The following is a 26,773-nucleotide window of genomic DNA, read 5'->3' as shown; positions in this document are numbered from 1 at the left end:
CGGCTGTGAGGGGCTCTGTGGGGAGGGGGGGGTGGTGTCAGGGGCTTTCGGTGTGAGGGTATCGTGAGGGGGGGTGTTCTTGTGAGGGGTCCTTGATGTAAGAGGTCGTTGGTGTGAGGGGTCTGTGAGGAGGGGGACAGCCGGCTGCGAGAGGTTGTGTGGGGAGGGGGCGTCGGTGTCAGGGCTGTTGGTGTGAGAGGACTCTGACGGGGGGTGTTGGTGTGAGGGTTCTGTGAGGAGGGGCAGCCGGCGCAGGGGGTTGTGTGAGGAGGGGTTTTGGCGTGAGGGGCAGTTTGAGGGGGCAGGTTGGGCAGTGTGAGGGGTAATTAGGGTGAGGAGTCACTGAGGGGCGGGAGGGAGCCGGCACCTGGGGGTGATGAGGGGAGTTTTGGGGAGAGGGTTGTGGGGACCCTGAGGGGGGAGAGGGGCCTGATGGTGGTGGGCTGCTGCTGAGGCCGTAGGAGCTCAGCAGGGTTGTGGGGGGACAGCAGGCATGAGGGGGAATGGGGAAACTGAGCAAAGGCGTGGGGCAGCTTGGCTGGGGGCTCCGGGAGGGAGCAGAGGGAAGGGAGGCTCAGCGATGGGGCTGATGGGGCCTGGACATTGGTGGGGAGATGAAGTATGAGGGCAGTGGAGAGGCCTGGGGCACGTGGGAGCTTTAGAGGGGCAGGTGTGGGAGAGTAGGGTGGTTTGGGGGCAGGTTGGCTGGGGTAAGGCTGAGTGGAGCTGCCTCTCCAGTCAGGAGCAGCTCAGCTACCAGCAGTGACAATCCCAGGAGGTGGTAGGTGCTAACTCTTGTGCAACTGCCTCACCAAATGGGTATATTTCAGCCTGCCCTTGGCCAAACTGTGTCTGGTTTATGATCACAAAAGGAAAAAAAAAATCTCATGGACTGAGCACATGGCCTCCCAAGCTGTAGTCTTGGCTCTCAGTCTTGGTGTTGAACTTGGTAGGTTGTTGAGCCTTTGTGTGCTTTGGTATCTCCATCTATGAAGCAGAGATAACAGTTGGCTTCATGCAGGGATTAATTATCGCATCTTGTAGTCACGTATTTGTTTATTTGTTTTTACTATAGATTACAGCTGGAGGAATTCTAAACAGTCCACTTCTCCTTGTCTTGGTGTTTGAGCGCATTGTGCTCCTGTCTGAACAGAGGAAATCACTGAGGTCAGTCTCCCTTGTGTTTACAGTTGCTTTCCCTTTCAGAAGTATGGGGGCAAGGAATCATCAAAATAACAATTCGTACTGACATCCTGATAATAAATGAATAGATATAGTTACATAAGACACAAACTTTGTCAAAGGTGTGTTTGTAGGGATGGCTTCCACTTTTGAATTCAGACTTAAACTGAAGGGACAGTGCACTCGGTTATAAAGTACCCTGCAAATATTCAGGTTTGAAGTGTCCCCAGTATGAAATAATCCAATTCCGTAAATCCAGTATTACTGCTCCTGCTGAAATAAAACAAGCGAAACAAACTTCCTTCCTATTTTCCCATAATCTAATAGGTATTTTGTATCATAAGGCTTTGTATCCAGCAGGCGTTTGAGGGTGATGCTGGATACTATGTATGTAAACTTGGCATTTACCTTTAGACAAGCAGAGCTACTGGGGACTATTCAACCTGGGATGGGGGAAAGTTGAGACCAGAGATTGGCTGAAACAACTGTGGACCACACCTAGAGTTTTGTGAACTTGGCACATAGTGGTCTGACACTTTGCCTTTTCAAATCCCAATAGGAAAAGTAAGACAGATGTGGATCACTTCAAACACATGTAGTTTAGGTATGGGGAGAAGCAAACTAAAGGTTTATCTGATTATCTCAACCTCGAAGTTGGCAGCTATGACAGGAAACTTGGATTCATTCATCTGCCAAAGATATTTGCAGTGTATCATTTGACAAGTTAAAAGGCATTTTTGTAATGACAGAAAAATAAAACCATTCACTTTCTGAAAATACGGTTTCTGTCTTCTAAAATAAAATGGGTTTGGAGACATGCTTCTGGGGAAATTAGGGACATGTTTGGAAGGTAAATATTTGTATTTTCAAATGTTAGAACAATGGTGTTTAAGGCAAAACCGCTCAGCATGGCCTGTCAGTATAAATTTGATTTTGTACTTGTTTTGTCAAATTAGTGGGTATCATTTGCTTTTGGAGATGGGAGAACAAAATGGAGCACTGAGGGAGTGATCCGCCCACGGGGTCATAAGGTAGAATTGAAAATTGGATTCTTCTGAATCTTGATCTTGTACTTCTTCCTGCAGACAAATTGCCTTTAAAGCTCATGAATTATGAGAGTTAGCAAGGTCTGTGGAGCTAACCCGGCAAATGCCAGCAGAGAGTCTGGGCCTCAGCTCTTTGTGCTACACACATAAAAAGATAATGAGAGCACTAGGTAAAAATCCTTAGAGTCTAACAGTGGCTGCAGAAAAATGTGAATAATGCTTTTGCATTAACAGTCAAGTATTTTACTTAAAATACTAGATCTGTATTTGGTACGAATTCAGTGACTGCTTCAGAAACATACAGCATTGTCTGTAACAGACGGTTTAGAAAAAGTCCACTGAAATTCTGAAGGAACAGCCAGTGTGAAAACTACCTTGATTGTTGTCAGCTAAACTAAACAGCACATTTAGCTTTCCTAGTCTTGTGCATGAGGCATGTTCTTGCTGCCTTCTCAGATGACCATAGCAGGCACCTAGAAAGTTAGTTTAGCTTCATTTGCTGATTTCCTGATGCAAATTTAGTCCATTTAAAGAACTTTATTACATAAAAGAGTATGTCTGTATCTGGGATTTGCACCAGTCTATCTATCAGTTAGCCATACTCAAAGTTAATTCCATCTGGAGGACGTGCCAGAACATCAATAAATAAATATTACAAATTGCCTAGCGGTTCAGCTGACAGGCAGAACTGGTTTCAACACATTGTTCCCAGTGTGCTGCTGCAGAGCTGGTCCTGGGGTAGACCTGTAGGACATTCCAGCACGGACAGGACCTTTAAGAGCATGCATCAGCACTCCATAATATTGTAGGAGAGGAAGTAGAGAACAATACTGTGTCCAAAGGAAACTGTGGCAAGAATTTATTCAAGGCACGTTGTAATTACTCGAGCTGGGAGTTCGGCCAGGACATTGGGGTTAACACCCCTACTCCTTTAGAGGTGTCATAGTTTATTTTTTTTTAATGACTTTAAGTGATGAGAAGCTTGGCTTTCTGTCTCAGCAAAATGACACCAGCTCTAGCAGTGTAAACTTCTTACAGCAACACGAAGGTGCTGGTTCAGAACAAACTCAGAGCAGTGATGTGGCCTAGTACAGTAATCATTGCTTTATAAATACTTGCAGTAGATAAGAAAGATAAGAGTGTGATTAGGGCACGGTTTCAGCTGTGGTAATCACAGCCATGCCTTCCTCAGCCTTCAGTCCACATGCTGCTTGAATCTGACCATTTTTAAGCAAAGGATTTTAAATTTTAGAATAAGTCACAGAACTTCAAGCAAAGAAATTTGTTTATTAATTATAGAGCAGTTATGAACACAGCATTTGTCAATGCTTTTTTTTAGGAAATTTGTCATCAGACAAGCAGAATGTAATTTAGCCAAATTAGGAAGTTCTTTAATTCTTTCTTGGTACTGAGATTTTTTAAAAAGTATTCTGTGTGTGTATGATTTGCAGGTTTAGAAACTAACTTTCAGGTTGTTGTCTGCTTACAAAGAAGAGAAGCACTTGTGTGCTTTAGTGTGTGAGCAGTTGTGCAATGCACAAGTGAGGAATTGTTCTCCTTTTACTAGCTCATGAAACCTGCCATCATTCCTGTAGTGCAGTTTGGGCCATTATTATGGGTTATGAGGTTATACAGGAAAAACATGTTCTAGATGGTCAAAATAAACGAGGTAGAGTCTTCCAGATTGTTGTAATCTGGTTTTGTATCAATGAAGTAAACACTTGGGTACATCCACTGGGATGAAGATACCATGTCAGGCAGTGTCCCTCTGACAGTTTGTGTTGTAATGACAAAAATGAAGCAATGCTGATGTTATTACGTAACTGCTTTTGTGTTGTATGACAACAATAATAACACTTCGCTCTTCTCTTACCTTTTATTAGAGGAACAAACATGCTCCTTGCTGGGCACTTCTGACTGACCCGTGAGTCGAGTGGTTTTAGGTATTAAGAAGTGGGAAAACGGTGGCACAAGAAGTACATGCAAGGTCATATGGATAATCAGTTTCAGAGACATAAACAAAATCTCAGCCTTCTGACTGTCCCACTCTACCCTCTGGGCAACCAGACAGAAGTGGAAAAGTGGCTTGCAGTGTGACTTAATAGCTTTTCCTTCCTCAGCCACTGCCATGCTGGGCAATTACAAATAAATGCCAGTAGGTCATTTCCACTTGAGTCAAACAGGTTTCCAAGGGACTCTAGGTAGGATGTCTTCTGCTGGTGAAGGCTCTTCGATGAATCTTTGCAATGGTTTTGCTTTTAAATATTTGCACAATTTCAGGACTAACTGCTTTTCCAGGCCATGACAAATGAGTATAAGGAAGGTCTACTCAGGTGTCTCGAATCTTTTCCCAACAGCAGGGCTGAAGGGGGTTTTACTCTGGCATTGGTTCAGAATGCCTGGAATGGGCACAGTGATCAGTATTGTGGAGGCCTTGACCTTGAAGAATGGCTGATGGAAAGAAGTAGCACAGGAAAGGCTTGTGCCTTGGCTCTGGTCCTTGGATGGATGGGTAAGAAGAGGCCTTTGGCAGAGAAGGGTGAAAGGTGACTAATAATCTGAAACTGGGAGGAAACTCATTACAATTATGCAATCTCCTGGTGGCTTTCTTTCTCTGAGAGAAGACACCTTTTGTTAGTTGTCCACTGGCAATTGCTGCTCATGCTGTTTTCTGAATAGAAGTCTAAAACACTTATTTCTCTGCTTGACTTAGGAAACTTAATTTAGCTTTGCAGCAATGAAAATACAACAGCATCTCGTTTCTTTGTTGTCTGTCTGCAGAATTTCTTTTAGATTTACTTTGCCTCTTCCCTTTATTGTTGGTTCTTTCTCTGACTGTTCAGTAGTTCAGCCAAGATTATGAAACTTTTTTCTGCTGTCATGCACTCAGTCCCCATATCTCACTTGTTCCATGGTTTTCTCTGTCCTTGCCACACTTCCAAAGCTTCCATGGAGAATTTTCTTGTGGCAGATCAGGAAATGGTCTGGTCTAATCCTTCTCCACAGGTTTCCCCCCACAGCAGAGCCAGCAGAAGAGAATTTGCTCTCTGCCTGACCCTGCTGGGTTAGGGCTGGATGTCTTAGCTCAGACCCAACCCTAACAGTGCTGTGACTGCACTGGCCTTTGTCCTAGACTGGCTGGTGTATGGATGTGTATTTACACCTGCTCTCCCTGGTACAGGGATGTAGCTTCTGGAAGAGCAGTTTGCTGGAGATGATGATTGGAACTGCTGGAGCAAGAGCAGGTGGAACTTAGATTCCATATTAGCATGGTGGCTTTTCCAGTGATCTGCAATGAACATTGTTGACCCCATCTGGATCTTGATCTCCTGTTTTATAGATTTTATAGCTAAACCAACATTTTACATTATTGTAAACATGCTCCCAGGAACTGATTCTTATTATAATCTGTAAAATAGTTGTGAAAATGTGGCCTTGCTCTTCAGCAATTCTGCAGTCACCTATCTCCGAGACATTGCATTTCACCCTTGAATAAGATCCTAGACCAGAAAAAGGGTTAGACTGCATACAGATTAACAAATCTGTTGCTAGTATCTCTGGCTACTGCAGCATGACTCACCCATCAGTGCTTGTCAGTGTCTGGTGTGACCTCATTGAAAGCTTCAACATCTCATATGTGAAGGCAGGTTGTAAAATCCAGTGTGGGAATCCTAAATAGGTGGAGAATGAAGTTCTGAGAGTGTGATAATGCATACATCATAAACATCCCCCTAGAAATCAATTATGCCCTCACCAAAAATATTCTTATAGATTTCTGAGGGTCTCTTGATGCTAAGCCTGCCTTACCTTGCTTCTACTAAAAAAATACCTGTAACTCAAGATAGCAATAGAAATTAATGCTGGTGGGAAAGTTTAAGAGTGGATGGGACAGGTCAGGAAGAAGATGCTCTGTCATTTGCAAGGGCAAGAAAGAGCTGATGGTTCTTTTTTATTTATCAGTTTCTACAGGCTTTTTCTCTTTCTTTTCCTCCTGTGTCAGTACGGGGGGGCTTCTGGTATGGTGCTTGAGGGAGACAGGTGAATAAAGAGCAACAGGGGCTGTAATAAAGGGAGTGTATGAGCAAATTAGTTTGTGATATCTTATATGTGGCTTAGATATGTAGTGTGATGATGAGAGAAAAAGTGGGAGGCAACAGGAGTTTAGAAATCAGATGGTTCTCTTCAGCTGGTGCTTGCTGAGTAAACATGAAGCTTGTGCTCAGTGCCCGTGCCTCCTTCCCCTGGGTTGTCACACACTAGCAGATACAAGCAATGCTGCTCATTCTAAACTGAGCCAGCTGCTGGCAGTTTAATTGCAGAGCCCACATCTAGAAACAGAAGCTCTTGTCTTCTCACCTGCTACTGAGGGAACTTTTAGTCTCTAAAATCACAAGACTGGCTTTGTCCCACAGGTATCTGCTGCCACTTAAATGCCTGGCTGAAAGTGAAGTCCCTGGCTGCTGGTCTGGTTGCTGTCCTTAGGATATGTGAATGTCTGTTCCTGTTTTGCTGTAGGTGATTTCTGTATGTGGCAAGTTGTCTGTGTCAGCCTGGCAGCTTTGTCCATAAGCAGCAGTGGTTATTGTCTCTTGGTTTCCCAACCCCACTGTCCTCAAAGCTGCAGCTCTTCACTGGTTCCACAGACCTGCTTTGTCACAAAGTATCAGTAACTTTGCAGAAGTCACTGCATCCTCTGCTGTGGATCAACCTTGGCACCTCTCTGAATGTAGATATGTCCCTCCTGCAGACCTGCTTTTCTGTCCAAACTCTTACCTGACAAATTTGTTCTCTTACCCTTTGCCTTAGGTAGATATTATGACTTCTGCATTCCTTAATATTTTTTTTCTTGAGACTGGGAACATGGATTATTATTATTTTTGGGGGGTGGGGGAAGAGGGCAAAGATCCAGTTTTATGTTCATTTTGTGTTCTGATTCTTCTTTAAAGAAGGTGTAGAAGGTCATAGAATCAAGGCACGCATGTGATTTGTAAGGAGAAAATAGGCAACCTTATGCCTTTTCATCCATGATTCCTTACCATGGAGATCAGCCAGATACTATTTGCTTGGCTGTTTCGTGAATCCAGGGTGAAATAAGTTGATGGCTCTGCCCGGTTTCTAGTACACTGTGCACATACACTCAAAATACATCTAGTTCTAGAATTAAGGTCTCTGATGTTCTTTGCACAGAGACCAAGGCCTAGATGATGTTTTGAGACTGAGCATGCCTTCCCTGGATGATCTGATGGATGTGCATCATGATATACTTGGGTGAAAGAGATGGAAGCCCCAAGTGCTGCCCATGCTCCATTCAGCTGTGGGGGCAGTGGCTTAAATGATTGATCCAGTATTTGAAGCCCTATTTACATTTACATCCTTGATTTATATCTTGAATTTTAGTATCTTGGCAGACCTGTCTTTCACATACTAAGGCATACCTCGGGTTCGAGTAGAATCCTGCTCTTACGTCAAGCTCAAGCCTCATTGCTGCTCCCTGCGTTCAGCTGGAAACCGACGGACACCATTTATGACTGAATATCCTGAGTCACCGATTCCCAGCTGGCATGTGCGCTGCAGTTCCGTCTCTTCCTTTCCGACTGCACTCCCTAGAGGAGATTGGGAACAATTGCAGTTGTCAGCTCCAGCGTGGTGCGTGCGCTTGTCAGGAACCACACAATTGGTGGACAGCCCCTGACTACGTCTATGGGGTGAGCTGCCTGTGATTTGTTACTGTAAGCCTGATGTTTCCATACTGGAAAATAGAACAGGTGTAGGCATATTAAAATAAATCAGTTTCTTTATATTTACTAGTAAAATATCTACGTTGTGGAGATGGTGATAGAATGTCTTCATTAAATAATTGGTGAAGGCCGGTCTCACAGTAAGATAAATTGTGTGAAAGTGGATGAAAACTAAGAATCTAGAGAGGTGATGAAAGGTGAAGTAGTTACTCCCTACACTGGCAAAGCTCTGCTAGCAGGAACATGGGTCCACCATGCAGGAGCCAACAGGTTACCTGTCAGCCACTCTCGTCGTGCTGTGTTTGTTATCGTGCTTGTGCAGCATCCCAAAGAAAGGCTGCTGAAGCTCAGCAGGGAAATAATGCAACATGTTGCTTTGTTATTTGATCTGACCAAAACATTTTCACCATGCAATGCTTGATGCTAGTGTTGTTCGTGGCTCTGGGGGAAGCTGAAACACAAAGCACTTCATTGAGCTTTTTGATCCAACAGGTCTTGACATATTGCTGCTGGACATGTCTCTGTGTCTGATCTGAACTGCGACAGTTCCATTCTGTCCTGCTAAAATAACAACATATTAAACAATACTTTCTGTCCGTGCTGTTTCCACCTATTGACTAAAAAGTTAAATTCTTACTAAGCTAGTTTTAATTTTCATGTCATAAAATATTAGTTAATGGTCAGCTGATTTCCCTGGCATGAAGATTGTAAAGTATATAACACAGATTAATGCTTGCCTGGGACCAAATGAGTTGAAGCAGCTCCTTCTGCTGAAACACAGAGATGAAATACAGTGAAATACAGAGATGCTCTGCAAATCAAATCTTTGTTTACAACAGGTCACCAGTGTTTGCCTGGGACAGTCCATCCTGTTAGCAGGCACTGATCCTGCTATGGAGGAGATATGTGGCTTGTGCTGACTCACGAAAGCAGGTGCAAGTTGCATCAGTGAAATAAGAAGTGTCTCACCTTAGAAGCGGGATGTAGGTTTTGGTGTAAGAACTGTTAAAGAACCACCTTTAGAAAAAAGGTGGAGGGGAAAATATATGAGAGACTCTGAAGCCTGACTTGATGAAATTCTGATTCTTCTTGTTGCATCAGGGGCTTGTTCCAAATGAAATAGGTGCACAGCTGTTAATACCACTGCCTGAAGGGTCTTGGGAAAACATGCACTGCAGCTGAAGACAGCAGTAGTCCTAAGGGGACTTTTCTGGGGTGGGTTGGCTGACAGCTGCTAAAAAACTTTCATACTTGTTCCTCCTCTATAGATCTGACTCATCTGTCCTAAATACAGCAGTTTCAGTATTTTCTTTTCTCTCCTATCATTTACTTTGTATTTCATATCCTTCAAGCTTCTTTTTGTATCTCTGGGCTTAATTCTGTTAAATCCAGTTGCTTTGGCTTCTACTCTGCCTGTGCTTTGCACCTGCTACAGAACCCCAGCAAACTTGGCAACCAACCCTTGGGCACTCCAGAGAAAACAACTGTCTAGACCAGGCACCTTCTGCCCAATGCCCTGGATGTCCCCCAGAGCTCCCAGGCATTACTCTGTATTCGGAACAACATGTTGCTATGCAAATGGTTCCTTTCTGCTCTTCCTTTTACTTCCACAGAGATATGTGCACCTGGCTTCTCAGCAGGCACTCGACTAATGTTTATTGATCTTTTACAAAGTTCTGATGCAAAGGAAGATTGATAAAATCTTGTCCAGTGTTTTCGTGAACTCATAATTGCACCTGCCTCCTCCTAGGGAGTGAGGCAAATGGGAGTGAGGGAGCCAACAGAGTAAACAGCACCTTCTGCAGAGGCCTTAAAAGAGCCTCTAGTATCCAGCAGAATTCGGGAAGGTGTATTACTCTTTCCTAAAAGGAGGAGAAATCAAATCTTGGTGTAAAGAGTCCTATGGCATGGGCAGGGCAGAGAAGCCTTAATGCAAAGTCACAAGCCATTCCAGTTAAAGCCCCTGTTGCCCTAGGCAAACACAGAGCCTGTCAGCGTCCTGCAGCTTTCATACAGAGATGTGACCAAAATAGCTTCACAACTTTACAATGTGGCTAAAAATAGCTTGCAGGTCAGCTTTTTTCTCACAGGTAGTGGTGACATCAGGGGGAGAGCACTCTTACTGCTGTTCGGTGCAGGTAGAACTGGGGTAAACAAAGCAGGGACAGCAGCAGTTTAATTAGCTAAGTAGCCTTGAGGAAAGAGAGAGGAGTAAGAAAGGACTAAGGAGGTGCAGTGGAGAGATGGACTAAGGCGTTAAAGGTGTGGTTAGACCCGCTGCCACTGGCCAAGTTAGTGTGCTTATACACAAACAACTTCTCCCTGGGTTTTGTTTCCATGATGTTTAAGAGTTATCAGTCTGTTCCTGTCTCCTTGTGGCCTGTGTCAGGATGTGTCACTGGACTGGCTGGCCAGCCAGCACAGCGTGTTTCTTGCTCCTCATTTCCAGACAGTGAACACAGCCCATGACATCACCTCTGGCCAGTGGCAGATCAGAGGCCAGGCCATGGCAATGTCAAGTGTGTTTTGCTGTAGCCATTCAACCAGAGAGCTGATCTTTTACAGTGCAATTTGCATGTGGAGAAATCTGGATGGCCCTTCATTCTAGGGGGATTTCAGTATTTGTTCTTGGGCCAAAAATAGACTGTTTTTGTGGGGTCGAACTGTCTGTTTTTGTAGAGCATTAAATTTTACCAAAGGAGCAAAGCTGTTCGTCATGATCCTCGGAGTTTTAGTCTCTGTTGTGTATACTAAGTCTGGCCATGGAGATGAGTCTCAGCCAAGTCTGGGAGTTAAGTGCCTGATTTGGAACGTTGCAGGAATCTAATGTAGGTTATGTGAGGTTTGCCATGCCTGCAGCCCCTGTGCTGCTGAGGTAAGTGTACTGCAGCAGGCTGTGCTAGGGAGAATTTCCTTTGTGCTGCAGGTTTCATGCCTAGTGCTTTTATGGTGCTGAAAGAGGGGAAGGAGGCAACAAGAATGTGAAAAATCAAGGCTAGGTCATTACTGTCAGGTGAGGACAGAGTCCTGTAGCCAGGCAGATGTGACAGAACACACTTGCTGATGCTGCTACCAGGAAGCTTGAGAGAAATGTGGCTGAGTGAGAGCAGTGCGCATGTGCCTTTGGAGAAAGGAGGCTATCTGAGAGCTCTTGCAATGCTTTTCTCTGCCCAGCAACATCATTGCTTCTATTCCTTGCGTTCTGCTTAAGCAGCTGTTCTGCTTTTATGATCCAATCTATTCTTTGTACAGGGCCATCTTCACACTGAGCACCTTCACTGTCATAGCAGTTACCAGAGAAGAAGGACTGACACGACCTCAGGTTTGCTTTGAGGGCAAGAGCACCATAGTTACTGTTCTCTTAAACTAGCATGAGAGCCTTGTAGGGCCAGCCTCTGTCCTCACCTGTGTAAAATGGCTCCTGTTGCCTCAGAAGAGGGAGACTTCAGCCAAATGCATCTACATATTGACAGCTATAGAGAGAATTATGCACATGATCAGCTTGCTAAGGATTTCATTTGATGTGCAGCTAAAAATCAGCTGCCAATAAAAAAGGAAGCTCTGCATCCCTACTTGTGTGTTTCTAGTGCATTTAGAAGCCACAGGCCATGTTGATTGCAGACTGCAGTTAGAATAGGTTATAGGTAAAATCAACTCAATACCACCACCATGACCATTTAGCACAGTCATTTCTGAGCACTGCAATACAGCTCTCACCACTGCCTGCTCCTTCCCTGCAGTGAGAGCTGCTCTCTGGTCTGCCCTGCCCAGCTTGTAAATGTAGCTCATCACCTTCTGCTTCTTTGCAAATGAGCTGCATAGGTAAGGGGAGGAGAAGGCAATCCCACTAAAACCTGCCCATCCCAGCCAGTCATAAATGCTCTGTGCTCCTTAGGCTTTCTGAAGTTATTTGCCACGTGAACCGCGTGCCTATAAAACTTTGCTGTTTCCTTAAATGCTCTGCCTTTTGCAACAGGAGGTCATTTCCCAGTGGGGAAAAACAGGCTGTTGATGTGGTAGGCGCTCAGCTTGTAGTTTGGATAAAATCCAGGGCTGATTAGTTTGGGTGCAGCACTGTGCTAACACAGGCAGAATGCACCCAGACTGGCTCCTGTCGGGATAGTGCCGCTCTCCCCACACTGCTGTCCACGGCCCCCGGTTCAGTGTGAGCAACAGTCCCGTCCCTGCCTGCACTGACATGCCCACAGGGAACCAGAATTTGCACCCAGTGCTGCTTGCCTGTGTCTTTATTGGTGTCAATCCTCCCAAAGCAAATAGTGATTTGCCTGTCTGCACTGACTCAGCTGTGCAGTAAGTCCACAGCTAAGGAACCGCCTTCCATAGAAGATACTGAGGCATTTTAGAGGAACTTCTCTCTGTCCCAGGAAGTGCACTGAAGTGAGCAGTGCTGCAGTGGGCAAGAAAACCTACCCAGGAGCCATTAATCTCTCAACATCTGTAGCCCTGTGGTTGTAAGCACTGGGGGTTGTCTTCCCCTGTCTGCAATTACTAGCTAGCAACTGAGAATTCAAAGGAATCTGGGATATCTTTAGGAAGCAAGTACCTACTCTTTGCCTCCTCTCAGGAAGCAAGGTCCTTCATTACAGCCTGTTGTGGCAAGGGGCTTGCAGATAAGAAGGGCAGGAAACCTGCTGGGCTTTGCTTCTTTAGCAACTCTAAATATTTTCCATAGTCTTAGCACTGTGAGTCAGCATTTCTAGAGCCTTGACTTGTTTATAGCAGCAATCAGTGAGATGGTACAAGGTAGGTGGAGTGTATGTGTCTAAAAGGAGAAACCCTTTGCCCAGGCACAAATGGGGAAGGTACCAACTGTATTTCCAAGATGTGACTAATGGGAAGCAAAGGACTGAACAGTAACTGCAGTGGAGCCATTTGCAGGGTAAGGAGTTTCCTAGTATGAGTAAGGGAATCGGCACTTTACAAAGCTGTATATTTTGTATTGTCATAGTAAGGACACCGCAAATATTTGTGATGATCAGAATAGTGGGGTAAAGGTAACACTTCCCGTCTGCAGTAGTTATGGATTCATTTTGCACTGGCCTGGCCAGATGGGCTGTGGGGCAGGAAGAACCCCAAAAGCTTACAGGTAACAGACCAAACACTGAGGTTTCCATTCAGAGCCTACACCTGAACTGGAATAAGGAACATCAGTATGGGATATCTTCTGTCACCACATGCAAGATTTTTCCCTATGCCTGTCTGGTCAGCCTGGCTGGATTTCATGGCAAAGGGAGGTGACACCAAAACCAGTACATATTTTAGATCTTCAACGTCACTTCTGCAAAGGTATTTATTTTGAAAATTCTAGTTTCCATAGCGATATAGTGCTGTTCTCTCTCATCTTTCTCCTATTATTCCAGTCTTAGCAGCCATTAGATAAATTATCAGAGAGGCAAACCTTAGCATTTTTTTATCTTAAGTGATTTTATATATGTTGGTTCCTTAGTGAATCAGAGGCATTTAGTCAGGGATTGACTCATATCCTTTCCTGGGACTGACATGAGGTCTGTTGCAGTGCAAAGATGATAATGAAGAATGAATATTCTTAATTAGACTTGGTGAATGAATTCCTAGGCTACTTCCCTGTAGAGTGGGGGTCTTATATCTAGAATTCTGGTTCAATTCTAGATGAGTTGTTTATGTTATGTCTTTAGATTTTACTTGTGTTTTGCTATAGCTTCATTAGGACATCATGTTTTTGTTTCATACATGTAGTAAATAAATTCTTTTGTAAGGGTTGCACTGCTGTTCAGCTGCTGTTCTCCACCCCAGAGGTGACTTTTGGACACAGTTCCCCTTCCTGTTGTTAGCAGAGCCAGAGCTCATGGCTCCTTCCTTCATTCATTTCAATATCAAGATAAAAGAAGCAGTTAAGAAAATAAGGTAGGATCTTTTTTATTGGTGGGTTTGGTTTGTTTGTTTGTGTTGTTGGTTTTTTTGTTCTTGTTTTGTTTTGTTTCCTGCTGCATCTTGTCTTTCCTGGTCAAGGAACTACTAGTCTTGCCAGAATAGTTATGCAGGTTGGAATGTAAAAATCCCAGACTTAACCCTGCAGCAATGATGGCATGCAAAAAGCAAAGATGTGGAGATGACTTATTCTGATGGTGTAGTTTGCCTTTTAAGGAGATGGTTTAGTGAGTTCTTTTGCCTATATGAACTGTACCTCCACCTGGGGAGCTATGCCAGAATAGCTGTTCCACAAACCCTTTGCTGCAAACAATAGCCTTTGTCCTGGAATTCAGTCCTCATGAGCAGGTAAGCAGTGAAGTACAGAAACTGTGTGGGAGAACGAGAGTGGCACTGTGGGCCAGATTCCAAGATAAGGAAGTAGGGCTAAAGACGGGGCGAGGATTAGCCTTTGACTTCTGCACTGTCGTCACTTAGTAACAAAAATACCTGAATTATATAAATTGGAGCACAGATCCAGTAATTTGAGGGTGCAGGAACTCCTCTGTGGAATGTAGAAGTTAGCAGGCATCTGCTGCACAGTGCCCATTGCTTGCGGTGCCAGCGAGTCCTGGTCTCCGGTGCCTCATGTTTTCCTCCCTAACTAAAGCCATCAGCTGTATCATTTGTATTCAGCGCATGAGTTCTTCGGAGGAGATGGTTTTAAAGAAGTAACTTCTTCCCCCTGCTTCTGTTTGAGCTCCCCAGGTGCTGGATACCTGGCAGAAATAGCCTTTTAAATCCCATGAGGTAGAGGCTCACCTGTGCTCCAAAGAATAGCAATCCTTCCAAAATCTCTATTTTAGTTGTCAAATATTTACTTTCAGCTGAATTATGCTCATTCATTGAGAAAACCAATAATACTTTGCTCTTCACAATGTGGCCTATCAGTGAATCCCATATATATTTTATGCAAAGCATTTAAAGGTGGTTGCTTATCTTTTCATTTACTTTTTTTTTTCCCCTTTGTGTTCTTGTGTTCCTATGTTTTGAGATAAGGTTAACAAAAGTTCTCCCAACTGTTATCTCTAGGCTATGAATTCTCTAATACCTTCACCGTGGACTTTCTGATTCGCTCCCTTAGAGGTGAATGGTCACAGTCTTTTTAAATTTCCTTCAGACAAGGGCTCTTCTCAATCCCTAATCTTGGAGTCAACCATCATTGCCCTGTGTCACACAATGAAACAGCAATCGCAGTAATAACTCAAATAATAACCCCTCCAGATTTTGGTTGTCAGTGCTGGGTATTGTTAGGTTGGAGACCCTGAGTGCAAACAAGCAATGGAGCCCCCACGTGCCAGATGCAGACATACCCAACACACATTTAAAAACTAATAATTAAAAAATATCCCTGTTTCAAAATGACTGCTCGGTATCCAAATGGAATGAGAATGAAATGTGACTAGCGGCCTTGTGACTGTTGTGTTGTATAACAAGATAAAAAGTGCTTGGGATTTGTGGATTGAGCTTTTTCTCATTTGTCTTCTAGAGGTCAAAGTCTACTGCAAGCAGTGACCGATACAATCCCCCGTGTAAGTCAGGCTGGACTGCCTGTGCCTCAGGTCCTAACTGCAGGGTGGTTTGTGCAAGAGCACTTTGGAAGGTGTTTGTGAAGATTTCTCTGTGTCCCTATGATGGTCCTAGGGAACAGGAGGAGATCCAGAACTGTCGGAAAGGCCAGAGCCAGGATTCTTTGCAATCCCAGAGAAGTAATGATGAGAGATTTGGCTGAGGCCATCCTGCTAGCCTGCCTCCCGTGCTGCTTCTCATATGTGTCCAAGAAGCTGCCTCCAGTTTATACAATTGCACTCTAGTAAACAATTTTTCATGCAGATATGGGCAGCAGATGTTACTCATGCCTGTGTGAACACTTCAATGTCTTTACAACAGGGATGATCCTCAGATCCAGTGCTGTTAAACAATGGATGTACCCACCAGAAGTCCCACTGGTAACAGCCATTCCATTACAGCTTGCTCAAAACCCTTTGAAGGATGGTCACGCCATCCCTCTTCAGGCACTCGAGGGGATTGACTCACAAATATGAAAATATGAGCAAAATAAAATTAGATGGCTTAAGTGGCTGCAACCCCAGCTGTGCCCCACTGCCCGATTCCCAGAAGGTCATCCCTGCAGCCAGGCTGACTGTGGAAGGCAAATCCTGAGCTGCTGTACTGACAGCCCATTCTTAAGGGCGTTAATATTTGTCTGGCTCCTCTGTGAAACAGTTCAGGAAGCCTAACCAGAATAAAAATGTGCACTTTTTCATCTGAAGAATTGTTTTAAAGTTAATTTCTCAAATGGGCTCCGAGGAGCAGCAGTGCTGCTGTGAGGGCAGGGCAGAGGGAGAGAGATGACCTTCCCTTTTGGGTGCAGCCATTACGTCAGTTTTGCTGCCTCACAAAACTATGCCCTACAGTTATTTTTGGTGCTGGACTGCCTTAATTTTCTGGAGAGTGAGTGAAGGATTAACATAGTGTGCTTATGGCATTTGGAAACTAAGTTTTTAGGAAAAAGAAATCATAATTCAGCATGTGCTCAGGTGCAAATGCTTAAATTGTTAGGGATTGGAAAGACGGATGTCCATGGTATCCATTCCTACAATACAGTTAGGGGTTAAATCCTTTTTAATTTTTCTGGCTTTGCTGCTTTTTAAGACCTCTAACCCAATGTCTACTATCAGGCTGCCTCTAGAGAGAGAAGCCTTTAAAGAGACCAGCTTTGTACCTATAAATAATGTACACGGCAGAGTACAAAAATGGAGCCAAGGAGAGGCTCCTCCTTACCTGACCGTGGTTGCGACAGCTCCGTGAGGATGGCTGTGGTCAGGCAGGAGGCTGCAAGGAGCACTCCCACCCCGTCATCCATCTTGACTAAACTGCTGCTGAGATCTGAGATTTCCAACACTTGAATACTCACTGGTAAATCACGACTGCATTGTACTGAAATACATAAGATTTCAGGGGCCAAACGTGGCAAGGTTTTGAACAGCGTGGTTATAATCCTATTGGAACTAAAGGTCTGCTTGAGCGCTTTGTTAGGTTGGATGTGTTGGAATATGGAGAATTTCGCAAGTCTGAACCCTTGCTAAAAATGAAAACACTGTGGCAAAAAAATGTAAATAAATGCCATACATACTTTGTATAAGAGCCCTTCCCAATATCTATAAATATGGTAATTTTGATGTTTCCCAATTTTGAGTTTTAAACAGGGGACAGACACGAGACTTTGTCTATTACAAAGGCAGCATTTTTCTTATCCTGGATTAGTTTTATAGTTTCGGTTTCCACTTACCTGAAAACACTTAGTGGAAATTAAATGTAGCATCTTAAAGAGAATTGCCTTTGAAAGGAAATTATTTGTTCTTTAAAAATCACTTCAATAGCTTCTCAGTTTAACTGGATTTTAATATGAACACAAAACTCATCCTGGGTCAGACTCTCCAGGAAAACTTTCTCGTGATTCCTGTAGCAGTTGTTTCATTCCTTGCTGCCTTAATTTTGCAGCTTTAAATGGCAGGTTCTCTCCAAAGCCATCCACTTCAAAGCTTCATAAAATAGAGCTTTAAATAAATTACTGAGCTAGAAATTATACTGGCTGTGCCCAGCTTTGTGCCTGGATGTGGGAATATTTGGCACTGGGTGTGGAATTCCAAGGAAAATTACCTCTTTCCTTTGCCAGCTTGCCAAAGAGCAGTCAGAAGGAAAACTGCTGCAGCTGGGAAGACACGGAAATCTCCGGTTTCCCTTTTCCAGAGAACACAGCCTGGACAACTGCTGAATATTAACGTGCAGTGTAACCGGTGCAACGCTGGGCTAATGCTGGGATTAACACAAAGTACAGCCTCTGGAGGGGACATGTCCCAGCATGGCAGGGAGGAGACACAAGGCCACAGGGCAGCAGTGCCTGCTGGAACTGCTCATACCTTTAAAATGCATCGCTGTGGATGCCATGTGGAGTTAGTGGGAAGTGGGGAAGGTGTGGGATACCTGTGCTTTGTGTGCTGGGTGTGCTTCTGAGGGTGGAGGACTCCAAGCTGTATTTAGATTTTTTTAATCTGTTTTTGCAAGCTTCAGATAATATAATACTGACAACATGACACTTCTAAGCAGTGAAATAGTTTGAAATAGTTTGTCTTTCACAAAGAGACAACCCATCTCCCTCTGTATTCAGCTTTCTGGTCTGTGTGTGTGCAGAGCTGACTTGTCCATAATTGTTTGCTTTCTTCAGTCTTTTGAAGTTTAAATCTTAAAGCCAGTTCCTTATATTAAAAATAAATTCTTCCAAGCCACCAATAAAATGTCAACTGTGATTAAAGCCTGACTCCTCATTTTAAGACTTGTCTCCTAAGAACTGTGAGGTCACTCCATGAGTCAGCATTTGAAAGGACCGTTATTCCTGAGAACATGGATAAAGCCCAAAGTTCATGGTTGCTTGCTTAAATGGTTTCATCGTGTTTTAAATTGCTTTGCATTGTGCTGAAAGAAATGCAAACTGCAGGAATGGTTTGGCACAGAACTTGTGATATTTCAGGCACCTCAAGTCTTGAAAAAACCTCTTTGTATTAATGTAGAACTTGGTATTTCTGGTAGGAAAAGCTTTACCTCCTATGTAGTAAAGAGGAAGGTGGAGTGGGAAGCTGTGTTTGAGGCATAAACTTTCAACTGTGTGCTGTTGAAATAAAACTTGGGAACTGTAAAATCTCTGGGCAAGGGCTCTGTCCTTTGTACAGTGCCAAAGGCTGATAGGGCTTTCTAGACACAGGAACTTTATTAATTTTGTTTATTAAAATACTGAAAAATACAGCAGAGCATTAAGCTGCAAGGACAACCCTGACAAGCGAGTCAATACTATTTTGAAGATTATGTGTGCAGCCTGCTTATTCTTTTTGTGTATGTTAATTATAACAGTCTTTAATTACCTGATCAGATTTTGTCACTTTTCCTCCCTGTTTGCTGCAGTGCACACTGTCACGAGTATTTGGAGGTAATTAATCACAGCAGAGCAGCGAATACTTGGAGCAGAATTCTGCCTCCAACTTCAGCCTGTGTCGATCTCGGGTCTCCCCATCCTCTCTGTCTTTTCCTGTGTTCCTAATTAACTCCTGCCTCAGTTCCTCGCTGCTCCGCATTCAAACCATGTTTGTTTTGAAAACGTTTGTTTTGAAATCATGCTGTCTGTGCAGAATTGGGCCTTGGTATTGAGCAGGGAACCTGGAGCAGCAGTTGAAGAGGAAAGTGTTGCTGGCCTTTCCCTCCTACAGTGGAGCCTGGTCAGAGCAGGGGCAGAAGTTCAGGTCATTTAGCTGGATAATTCAGGTCATTTAGCGGGGATAATCAGAGATTTGAAATGGTATAAAATCTGTTGCAAATGAGATCTCCTCTTTCCATTCTCGGGCTTCCCCAACAACCTGTGTTTTTTTGTTAAGCATCACTTAAACCTCCGGTGCTTCTCGGAAGCGGGCAGGAGCGTCTGTTGTAGCGACCTTTCCCTCTTAGGGTGGGTGCCGAGCACGCCCGGGGAGCGGCGGGTCCGCCCGGGCGGCTGCGGGTGGAGCCCTGGAGCCGGGCGGGCTCCTGCTGCTGCGGGAGCGCTGCAGCTCAGCCCGGCGGCGTTCCGGGGCGCTGCTGCTGCCGCTCCGGCTCTCCGCGGCTGGGAGCCCGGCAGCTCACGGTGTTCACATCCCTGCCCAGATCCCCTCCGCGTGGCCCTGGCTGAGGCTGTTCCAACCTCCCCCTCCTGCCGCGGGGCGCGGTTCACGCGCTCCTTGGCGATAAAACGCGGCTTTGCTGCCTCCCGGGCCGTCCTCCTCCCGGTGACCCCGCGGTGAAACCCCCCTGGGGCCGCACGACGCTCATGGAACACCGGGGGGCGCGGGGGTGGCCCAGCGGCGAGGGACAGCGGCATCTCCGCCGCGGCCCCTCGCTCCGGCTTGGCCGCGCTTGCACGGGGAGGGGGCGAAGCGCGGCCGCCTCGAAACAACCCCATCCCTGACAGCCTCACCTGCCGCGGCCCCGGGCGGGGGGCGGCCGGGCCGGGCGGGTCCGCGCTGGCCGGGCCGGCTCTCCCTCGGCCGCGGCGCGGCGGGGCGGGGCGGGGGGCGGTCGCGGCGGCGCCGCTCGCTGATTGCAGGGCGGGCGCTGCCAGTCCGCCGCCTCCCCCGCGCCAGCCGCGTCCCCGCGCCGGAGCCGCACGGCCCAGCAGCGAGCGCCCAGCCCGGCCCGGCCCCGCCAGCCGCCCCCCATGGAGGAGCAGCCCCACCACCACCATCACCACCACCATTACTACTACTACGGCCACCACCACCACCACCACCCGCAGAGCGCCTACCTGCCGCCGCCCGACGGCCGAGCCCAGCCCAAGCCGCCGCTCCGCCACGAGCACAAGCACGGCGGCCCGCAGCACACGGAGGCGCCGAAGCGGAGACCAGGTCGGGGCGGGCGGCGGGACGGGGCCTGTGACCTTCGCGGGGCGGCGGCGGGGCCCCCCCTTCCCCTCCTCCGCCGCCGCCGCCGCCTCCCCCGGCCCGGCTCGAAGCTTCTCCGCCGCGCTGGGGCCGCTTCCTGTCCGCCATGTTGGGGCTGCGGGAGCCGCGGGCCCGCCGGCTCCGCCGCCCGCCGGCACGTGGGGCCGGGCCGCTGCCCCCGCCGCGCCGGGGCCGGGGCCGCGGGGGGCGCGGGGGGCGGGCGAGCGATTGATGAGCGCCAAGATCAATGAGTCACATCGGGCGGAGCGGCCCGGCCCGGCCCGGCCCCGCCGGTGGCGTGGGGAGGCGGTGAGGCCCAGCCCGGCCCGGCCCGGGGCCCTCAGCCGCCTCCTCCCCGCCGGGTCCGGGGCTGCGGTGCCCGGGCCGGGCCGGGCCGAGCCCCGCGGGCCGGGCGGCAGCGCCGCAGAGGTGGTGGCCGGGCACTGGGGCGGGGGGGGGGGCCGCTCCCGGGCAGGGCCGGAGCCCCCGCCGCGCTCCTGGGGGGCTCCCCGGCTCCCCATTTTGGGGTCTTGTGTGGGGTCAGAGCCAGTGCGTGGTCACCAGCCCGGCAGGAATACCGCGTGCATTTATTATTTTTTTTTTTCCCCTTGAAATTCCCTTTTACATAACGAGGCGGGAGGTGGGAGGGGGCCTGGCAGCAGCGGAGCGGGGTCGGCGGTGCCCTGTGTGCTGCCCGGGCAGACGGGGAGGGACCTGATCCGGCACACGCTAAAATAAGTTACTGAGCAAAAATAAGTTGAGTAGTCATTTCACTGTTTGCAGCGTGCCTAGGGTTTTAATATGCGCTTAGACTGGCACCCCTCCCTTCCCGGCTCCGAAAGGGTTTGTGAGGTTGCTGAATTCTCTTCACCTGTTCGTCTTACTATCCTGTGGTTTTTTTTTTCCTCTCCCCTAAATTTTGGTTGCTGCACCTCAGTGTCCAGGCAAGGGCCAGCTGTGCCAAATGTTGATTTGGAGAAAACTCAGGCAGCTGAGCTGTGAATACTTGAGAATTGGAACTAGAAACTGCTGACACACTGACTTACTGAAATGGATTTTGTTCTTCATTTTATTCTTTTGCTCCTCATCTGCAATGGTCTTATGACCACTCTTATTGTTTTGTTTCATTAACAAGTGGTGTCAGAAGTCTTGAGTCATACAAGGTCAGCTGTAACACGCTGCTCTTGAGAAGGCTTCCTCTCCATGTTATTCTGAAATGCTTAATTTTTAGTTGTTGGCTCAGCTGAGAATCCCACCCTACCAGTTCTCTCTGAGATGAAGTATTTATGGTTAATTTTTTTTAACAGCATATTAGAAAGTTATAGTGGAAGTTGTGGTGGTTGCAGATACTTGCACGTAGTAAAATCCTTTTTGATCCCCCTTGGCAAACTTAGTTGTGGAATTTCTGTAAAGATTCCTACAAGGATTCTTGTGTTCCAGGCTCGCAGAGAGCTTGAGCAGTTACATCTGCCAGACATCTGAGGCTCCAGGATGTGAGAGTAACAATGATTTTCAGTTATAGCAGTTAATTTCAACAACATCAGCAACAACAAAAACATTCTTTTTCAAGCTGGAGTCTTGCCTGCTCCTGTTGTTGAGGGACTCCCTCGCTGTGCTGACTCCGTGCCACCGTGGCTGCAGATGGAGCCTTAGGTGGGTCAGTGGTTGCAGGAGATGTAAGGCTTTCCAGCCTCGGGAAGGAGGACGGATGAGTCAGAGGAGGAGCGGGTGCAGTAGGAGGGATCCCTCTGCTCAGTCCACAGCTGGACTGGATTTGTTGAGCTGGGCACAGTGTGCTCTCCCTGTCTCCCAGCAGGGCTCCAGGGATTCTCTTGGGGCGTTGTAGCCAGGGTCCTCGAAAGCAACAGGCCTCTGGCCAGGGATTTTTAAAAAGGAAAAAAACAAAGAGGAAGATGAGGTGGCTCAGTGTGGACTGTCCTGAGCTTCCAGCTTTGCTTGAATTGCACTTCCAAGATTCATTTCACAACCATGAGGCCTAAAACTGACCTTCAGAAGGAAAAAGGAAAGCTGAGTGTGCAGTATAATCTCGTGGTATGATCAGTTGGAGCTCTCAGCAAATACTTTATTTCTTGGGTCTCAAGCTCATACTATCTCTCCCAGGGACTCTGAAATACCAGTTTTTCGGTGGACAAGAGACCAGTTGCTGGTAGCAGCAGAAAGGCTCTCACAGGGATGCATTTCCTCCCAGTTTTATCACCTTTTCAATGCTGAAGAGCATGTGTAGGGAGGTGTTGGTTGCTATCTTGAAACGCAAAGAGAAGATGCAGTCACACTCTCCCTCCACCTTTCAAGTGGACTTGCACATGTCCCTTTTGAAAACCTGCTTTTTTATTTTTCTCCCCTCCCACCCCCCCATTTACTGAGATGGCATTTGGGACAAGGGTGGGAATGAGGGCTGCTGGTGTTGCAGGCCCGAGAGCTGATGGAGATGGCAGGAGTTGTCCCTTGTTCACAGTGTGGATTCTGAACCACCACAGACCTTGTCAGTGGATCCCTCTGTCTCGAAGCATCCTGGGAATTAATTTTTTTCCTTTCTGTGACCTGGAAATAGTAGCTGATGAAATAGCTCTCCAGCCTGCCAGAGATCTTTAGTACAGTATATTTTCCTGAAATAGTATCTGTATTTTCTTTTGCTTTGTTATAGTATCCATATGTCACCCAGTTATGTGAGAGTCAGTCACTGCTGGTACTTTCTGCTTAACCCTTCTTGCCGTGGGTTCCAGCAAATAAGTTCATGCTGATGTACATCAGAGACTGGATGTTTTCCTATTTTAAAATGTCTGCTTGAGGAAACGATATGTTTGGGACTGATTACAGCTTTGTGCAACAAAGAGTTTAACATTTCACATTCTGGCTTTTTTCTAGGCTACGGAGAACTAAATGGTAACGCAGGAGAAAGAGAAGTGTCACTGAAGGGCCTGTGCTCTGATGAAGCCACCGCCCCAGGATCCAGGGTACCCAATGGCAGCCAGCAGCTCGTAGATTCTAATGTCCCCCCAAAGCAGACTGTGAAGGCCAGTGCTTTGGGGAAAGCTGGAATCAAAACCAAGAACTTCGTTCAGAAAAATAGCATGGACAAAAAGAATGAGAAGTCCTATGAAAATAAACTTAGAGAAGGCCAGTCCTCAGACAAGCCAGAGGGAGTGTCTATTCCAAATGGCGTGGTAACCAATAATTCCAGCTATATCACCAATGGCTACGTAGGCAAAGGGGCCGATAACGATGGTAGTGGCTCCGAGAGTGGATATACTACGCCTAAAAAACGGAAAGGCAGGCGCAACAGTGCCAAGGGTTGTGAGAACCTGAATCTAGTACAGGACAAAATAATGCAGCAGGAGGTCAGCGCACCAACCTTGAAACAGGAACTTGAGAGTTTCAAGCCTGATTATAGTGAACAAAAGGGGAACCGAATTGAAAATACTAAGCCTGTTTGGAAGTACGAGGCTGGGGCTGGTGGAGCAGGCCGGGGAAAGCCTGGGCTTGGGGATGTACCCCGGAAAAACTCTGATGCCAAACCTGGGATTAGCAGCAAGAAGTTTGATGACCGGCCCAAAGGGAAGCACGCATCGTCGGCTACGTCTAAAGAAGACTCATGGACCTTATTTAAACCACCCCCAGTTTTTCCAGTGGACAATAGCAGTGCTAAAATTGTTCCCAAAATTAGTTATGCAAGTAAAGTTAAAGAAAACCTCAACAAAGCAGCTCAAACCCCATCCACTTCGTCGTCTTTGTCATCTTCGTCATCTGCCAGGGAAGCTCAGGCCCAAACATCGAGTCGACTGTCCCAGGTCCCCATGTCTGCGATGAAATCTGTCACCTCTGCCAGCTTCTCAAACGGGCCGATCCTCGCGGGGACCGATGGAAGTGTGTATTCCCCAGGGACCCAGCCACTGCTCTCAACTGCTGCTAGTACTGTACCATCGACCTCCTCCGAGTCAGTAGCCCAGGACATGAGTACAACTTCGACAGCTCTAGAACAAAAGAAATCTGGCCTTTTTATCTACCCTTCAAATATGCAAACTGTGCTCCTGGGTGCAGCGCAAGTCGATTTCCCTTCGCAGACGAATCAGCAGAACCTGGGCGATATCTTCCAGAATCAGTGGGGCTTGTCTTTCATAAACGAGCCCAGTGCTGGACCCGAAACTGTTGTGGGGAAATCTGCCGATAATCAGTTAATGGAAGTGACATTTCAAGGGGAATATCCTGCCACTTTGGTTTCACAGTGTGCTGAAATCACTCCCTCAGGAACTGAACAACCTGTGTTTCCTAAGGCTTATGAGCTGGATAAACGGACTAGCCCTCAAATTCTTAGTGCTATTCTTAAGCCTGGGACTGCTGTTGAGGGTGGTGTCTTAGCTTTGGAGTCGCATCACACAGGTGACCTACAAAAGGCAGACACCGGTAGCCAAGGTGCTTTAGTGTTTCTTTCAAAAGACTATGAAGTAGAGAATCCTCTGGCCTCTCCTACGAACAATTTGCTATCCTCCGCCAAAGAACAGAGGTACCAGAGAGGCCTAGAAAGGAAAGATAGCTGGGGTTCTTTTGACCTGAGGGCTGCTATTCTATATCACACTAAAGGTAATGACTTCACTTGCTCCCTAAGGGCATTCTTTTCTTTTTTTTTTTTTTTTACTTTTGTTTTTATAAGTGCAATATTCTAACGTGATATATTCCTTCCAGCAATTCTGATTGTTTTAAAAATGAGCTTTTCTTTTTTGCTTGCATATCTCTCATGGCTATAACGGTTTGGGAAGCTACTAAAACCGTTGTTTAATTAATGTTAAGGGGTATTTGTTTCCCTGTTCCCGTGGACAAGCATGAGTGATGTTGATAGGGATGATACTTAGCAGGCCCTCCTAAGCCTCTCGGCATTGGAAGGAGTTAAATGTGGAGGTTCACCCGCTCTGTTCCAGCTTTACCAGGTGATATTCTGTCACTGAAAAAGCTTCATAGTCTGTGCTCACACCTCTACCACCAAAGTGTTGCAGCTTCTCCCCTGGGCAGATCAGACCATGAAATCATGGCTTTGAAGGAAGAAAAAATTATTCCTACAGCCCTAGGTGTGATTTATTTTTCTAAGCGTGACCCACACACACTTTTCCTCTGCCCTTCTTGAATATTACAGCAACAGCAAGACCAATCTTTTCTTATCAGCTCCTCTATAAGCTGCAGATTGAATTCTCTCCTTGTCTTTGTAAGCCACATCTTTCAGGTGATTTTATTGCTTTCATGGAGTCCTTTGTAGTCCAGCTCCTTTTTTCTCCTCCCTGTTTTTTTTGAGATTGAAATGACTCAAACATGATACAGACACTTTAAAATGGGAACGAGGAGAGGGAAGCCTGTGGGATGGCTTGCTTTCTACTTTAGCCTCAGCCCCAGAAGCTCTGAGGTCTTGTGGCAGTTCTTGGCTTCTGGTGCTGGCTCAGTGTTGACAGGAGCCTGGTTGTGTGTTCCCTTTTGGGATGGCATTACTTACCCACCCCTGACCAACACAGGGGCAATTCCTTTTTTTATTTGACCCCCTTCCCTCTCCCTCTGAAGGGAACAAGGTGATAATCCATTTTTTGTTTACTGTTCCACATACAAATGTGGATAATGTCTTCCTCCCCTCTGCAGAGGGTTGGTATTTGGCTGGCTTTGGCAAATTTGCTGTGTTTTGACCCACTGCAAAGTTCTTAAATTACCAGTTTGCAAACTCAGATGCCTGCCTTTAGTAATAACAAGCCCAATCATTTAAAAATAATAACTCCAAATATTTTTTTCAGGTCATCTCCCTCTTATAATGTTAACATTTCAAGCTCTAGTATTCTTGAGAACAGCATTCATCAATTGATTTTATCTGGGTCCTCTCCTTTCAGCTCAGTCTATGCCAGCATTAAAGCAGGCTTTCTGTTTTCATTCTTATGTCTGCCTGCAGCTTAAATCCCAATTCTATCAGAAAACAGAGGTACCAGGAAGCATAACATGGAGAGAAATCCTAGGCGATCTTAAGTTTGCAAATATTTCCTTCGCTTGGGTTTGTCCCTTTGTTTTTCAGCCTGAACTTGTAGAAAAGCAACTGTTCACAGCCAGCAAGGCTGATCAGCTCTCCCTTTCTCACTTGCTGTGGAAGACAGATCCCAGTAAAACAATAGCAACAACAGGAAAATAAAGAACACTCCCTTCCCATGTCCTCTCAAGGAGGTGTTAACTTCAAAGCCTGGCTGTGCTTAGCTCTTCTAAACACAGGAGTTAATTACATTTAATGGCAGGAATGACCACCTGAAGCACCCATGAAATACTGTTCTCTGCTCTTCTTCTGCATGCGAAGCTCTTCTTCTAGAGTTGTTGCTCTGAAGCATCTTGCTTTGAGCAT

General features: G+C 46.4%; 1 protein-coding gene and 2 long non-coding RNA genes across 5 annotated transcripts in view; 2 read left to right on the top strand and 1 right to left on the bottom strand.

The window, feature by feature from the left end:
- The first annotated feature begins 474 nt into the window (after nucleotides 1-474).
- On the top strand, nucleotides 475-9,043 carry LOC135425351 (uncharacterized). The gene is made up of 4 exons (XR_010435560.1): nucleotides 475-949; nucleotides 1,076-1,167; nucleotides 6,744-6,954; nucleotides 7,626-9,043. It is a non-coding gene; the product is annotated as an uncharacterized LOC135425351 (long non-coding RNA).
- Nucleotides 1,039-20,349, bottom strand: LOC135425352 (uncharacterized). The gene is made up of 4 exons (XR_010435561.1): nucleotides 20,262-20,349; nucleotides 16,718-16,873; nucleotides 7,664-7,831; nucleotides 1,039-5,899 (listed from the first exon to the last, which is right to left on the bottom strand). It is a non-coding gene; the product is annotated as an uncharacterized LOC135425352 (long non-coding RNA).
- Nucleotides 20,079-26,773, top strand: part of NUFIP2 (nuclear FMR1 interacting protein 2) — a 19,500-nt gene continuing 12,805 nt past the window's right edge. For all 3 annotated transcript variants that reach the window (XM_064677508.1, XM_064677507.1, XM_064677506.1), the window contains exons 1-2: nucleotides 20,079-20,361; nucleotides 23,284-24,996. In XM_064677508.1, the coding sequence (XP_064533578.1) occupies nucleotides 20,175-20,361; nucleotides 23,284-24,996 (1,900 nt within the window). In that variant the 5' untranslated portion in view covers nucleotides 20,079-20,174. The remainder of the gene's footprint in view (nucleotides 20,362-23,283; nucleotides 24,997-26,773) is intronic.

Source organism: Pseudopipra pipra, chromosome 21 (genome assembly GCF_036250125.1).
Source record: "Pseudopipra pipra isolate bDixPip1 chromosome 21, bDixPip1.hap1, whole genome shotgun sequence".
Classification (NCBI taxonomy): Eukaryota; Metazoa; Chordata; class Aves; order Passeriformes; family Pipridae; genus Pseudopipra; species Pseudopipra pipra.
This window is presented reverse-complemented; position numbering and strand designations above follow the sequence as displayed.